The following is a 3,331-nucleotide window of genomic DNA, read 5'->3' as shown; positions in this document are numbered from 1 at the left end:
GACCGGTTCTGAAGAGGTCCAGCTGGGTCCATGAAGCTGTCCTCGGGTCAAGATTTCCGGTCCTTTTGTATCCAAACCAACAGATCAGTTTTTATTTCCTGATTTTAAGATTGAATCTGAGGGAAAAGGAGGAGGACTCCTCAGAAACTGGACCTGCAGGTTCTGCAGACTTCTGAGGATCAGGATCCTCCAGCTGTTTCACCAAAACTAACATCTGGAAAAGTTTTAGACAAAGAAGGAAAAGATTTCTGGAGAAAATCAAATCAAACAAACTTCTGACAGCCTGGATTGTTTCAGATGTTAAAACTCTTCATCAGTCAGGAACCTTATTTTCTGAAATGTTCCGTTGGTTCTACTGAGGTTCTGTTTCTAAGAGCGGGAATGATTGTGTGCTGAGTGAAGGGTCGGGTTTGCTCCTCTTCCTCATCCCTCTTCCTCCTGATTGGACCAGAGCCCAACAGGATTCCACCAATCAGGTCGAAGCAGCTGCTGGGACAAACCCAGCCTGAAAGGTCAGAAGGTCAGAGAAAGGTGGAGGTTCTGTCCAACAGCCAGAACACGACGAGGGAGAACTCAGAGAACCACGACAAACCTCCATCAGTCCCATCAGTCCTTATCACCGTGGTGACGGTGTGGACCCGGTGCCGACCTGAACCCTTCAGCTGCACCTGACGGTTTCTGACAGTCCTGCTGGTGGAACCGTGTTCTGGTGTCATTTTACCCAAGTTCCTCCTGGAGGAACAATGAAGGTCTGAGGGTTCTGCTGAAGGTCAGATGAGTCGAGGTCCAGGAAGGAAACCCGGACCTGCCTCTCCTGAGATGTTCCACAGAGGATCTATGATCCCTGCAGGAGATCTTCAGTTCTGCAGCTGAGGCCACCGAGACAGTCCTATGAGTCGAGTTCAGAGAGTGGAACAGGTGGTTCTGTTTGCTTACAGATGGACCGAAGCAGAACTCTGGGCACAGCAGAACCAGAGAGATGAAGCAATCACCACTAATTCAATAAATCAGAGAAACTATGATTCTTTCCAGCCTGTTTGAAACATTAAAACTTAAAAAACTGCTTCAGTTTTATTTTCTGCTCATAAAGATGTTCGGATGTTGTTGCATCTTCCTCCTCGTCTTCATTTATTCACAAAAACAGAGTAATTATCGTGGAACAGGCGTGGAAATGACTTGGAGCACGTTTTAATTGAAATATTTGATCAGAAAATCAGCTTCCAGGCCACGAGGGAAGGAGATCCGTTCTTATCGAGTTCAGCTCGTTAGTTGCCAATTAACACAGAGAAGAAGATGTTCTGAAGTCAGAACAGAACGAAAACGCCACCGGCTACAGGTAATACCAGTTAGTCTGAATTATTTCACCTAAAACAGCTGGATTTACTTTAAATATGGACTTTATAATAAAAACAGCTGGAAAACAAGAAAATACTTCCATAAAACAATCAGTCAGCAGCAGCTGAGTCACGTTTAAATGATGCTTCAATGACAGGAAAGATACGTTAATTTTATTATTGTTGGAAAATATCTTTGAACTGTTTTTTTCTCTAAACCCAGATCCAGTTTCCTGAAGTTTCCCCCTCAGGACTGATGATGAAATCATTTATAAACATTAATAAACATGAATAAAACAATAATAAACATTATTAAACATTAACAAATATTAATCCTCACAAACTTTTCTGCTTCCACTGAAGGAAACACTTTTCCATCATAAAAACTTTTAATATTTGAGTCTTTCTCAGAACTTTTACTGACTTCAGTTGATGTTTTATTTATTTATTTTACATAAATCTGATTTTTTTTCTGGAGTTTCAGTCGACAAACGTGTTTCCTGAAGCTCATCATGAAGGTCGACTGAGACTCATACAGAAAACATTTAAAGTGACAGAAAACGTCATAAATCATGAAGGAATGCATGTCGCCCGCCGCCTTCCATGACGAGTTTGAACCGTCAGTGTTTTGTTGCAGCCACTTTGGTCAAACTGCCAAAAGGAGGCTGATGATAAGGAACCTGGAGTAAAAACAACAACTGAGACAAAATAAATCTTTATTATTGTTATCCTTCTGGGATCAAACCACTGAAAGGTGTTCGTCTTTCAGGATATTTTAAATAATTCATGTTTTTATTAACCAGTTCATCGGTTCTCCTCACAGTCTGCTTCAGTATTAATGAGGTTCTCATGGAGAACTCAGAGCTTCGGACCTGCTGGTCCAATCAGCCAATCAGAGCCCGGCTTCTGACTCGTTATCAAGTCATGTGGTTCGACTGCGGGAAGTTTTCACGGTGCCGCGGTGTTGGTTCCTGCAGAGAGGCAGGCAGGAGAGTAGATCTTCACCGTTTCATCCCAGGAACAGTCCAGAACCTGCAGACAGAACACAACACGTCTTCAGAGAGTGAACACATCCAAACATCCTGAGTCAAACACTGAACTCGTCGATTAAAGAGCTGAAAGGTGGAAACAATAAGAGATTAATAAAGTCCGAACAACAACACTTCTGTCAGACCGGGCCTGAGAGGAACAGACAGGTGAGGTTCTGTTTCCAACAGAATAAAAACAAACTGTCATCTGCAGGTGAAGTGTGGACACTCAGGAAGACGGAACATCAAAGTGTCCAACCTGAATTAGCCCCATTATCGGGTCTGAGACCAGATCTGAGCGGCTGCAGGTCCGCACTCAGCAGAACCGACCCGGCTTCCTTTGGTTCCTCAAAAACTGCAATAAAGTCCTGCTTTCATCAGACGCCGTGAGAAAATATATGCTGGGGGGGGGTTAGCGTGTTCTCCTCATGTTGGGTTTTCTCCCAGACTTCCACGTCCTGTTGAGATTTTAGCACTGAGAACTGATGGATGGATAAAAGAACAGAAACAAGATCCTGATCTAATGTTCATAACATAAATGGAGAATATTGCATTTTATAGAGCTAGTTTTATTTAGCACACTCAGACAGAACCGGAGCGATTAGGAGTCCTGAACGGTTCCCTGAGGAACTCCTGATTTAATTAGATAAAAAGCAGTTTTCTGTGGTTCAGACCTCCAGGTTGAATGAAACGTGACGGTTCTTCCCCAGTAATTAGAAAGCTGATCTTTATGCAGAACTTCTTAGTTGTTGCTCTGGATGATGACACCCCCCCCTCCCCCCCTCCCGCTCGGTCAGATCTCTGAATCAGGGCGTTAACGAGCCTCTTCTCTCAGGAGATGAGGAAGCAGAGCGGCCGTGCGGTGACTCAGCCTCGGAGAAGAGGAATGCCCTTCTTTAATTAACTTTAAGAGCCGGCCGTCAAGCGAAGGCTGCCAAGACTGCAGCAAAGCACCGAGGGGGGGGGGGG

At 44.1% G+C, this 3,331-nt stretch overlaps 1 protein-coding gene across 1 annotated transcript in view; it reads right to left on the bottom strand.

Moving 5' to 3' along the window:
• Positions 1–1,753: 1,753 nt before the first annotated feature.
• Positions 1,754–3,331, bottom strand: part of pex7 (peroxisomal biogenesis factor 7) — a 23,978-nt gene continuing 22,400 nt past the window's right edge. Inside the window, exon 10 of the mRNA XM_017440378.3 lies at positions 1,754–2,366. Within this exon, the coding sequence (XP_017295867.1) occupies positions 2,283–2,366 (84 nt within the window). The 3' untranslated portion in view covers positions 1,754–2,282. The remainder of the gene's footprint in view (positions 2,367–3,331) is intronic.

The sequence above is a fragment of the Kryptolebias marmoratus genome, linkage group LG19 (assembly GCF_001649575.2).
Source record: "Kryptolebias marmoratus isolate JLee-2015 linkage group LG19, ASM164957v2, whole genome shotgun sequence".
Classification (NCBI taxonomy): Eukaryota; Metazoa; Chordata; class Actinopteri; order Cyprinodontiformes; family Rivulidae; genus Kryptolebias; species Kryptolebias marmoratus.
Note: the sequence above shows the minus strand (reverse complement) of the source record. Positions and strands in the feature narration are given on the sequence as shown.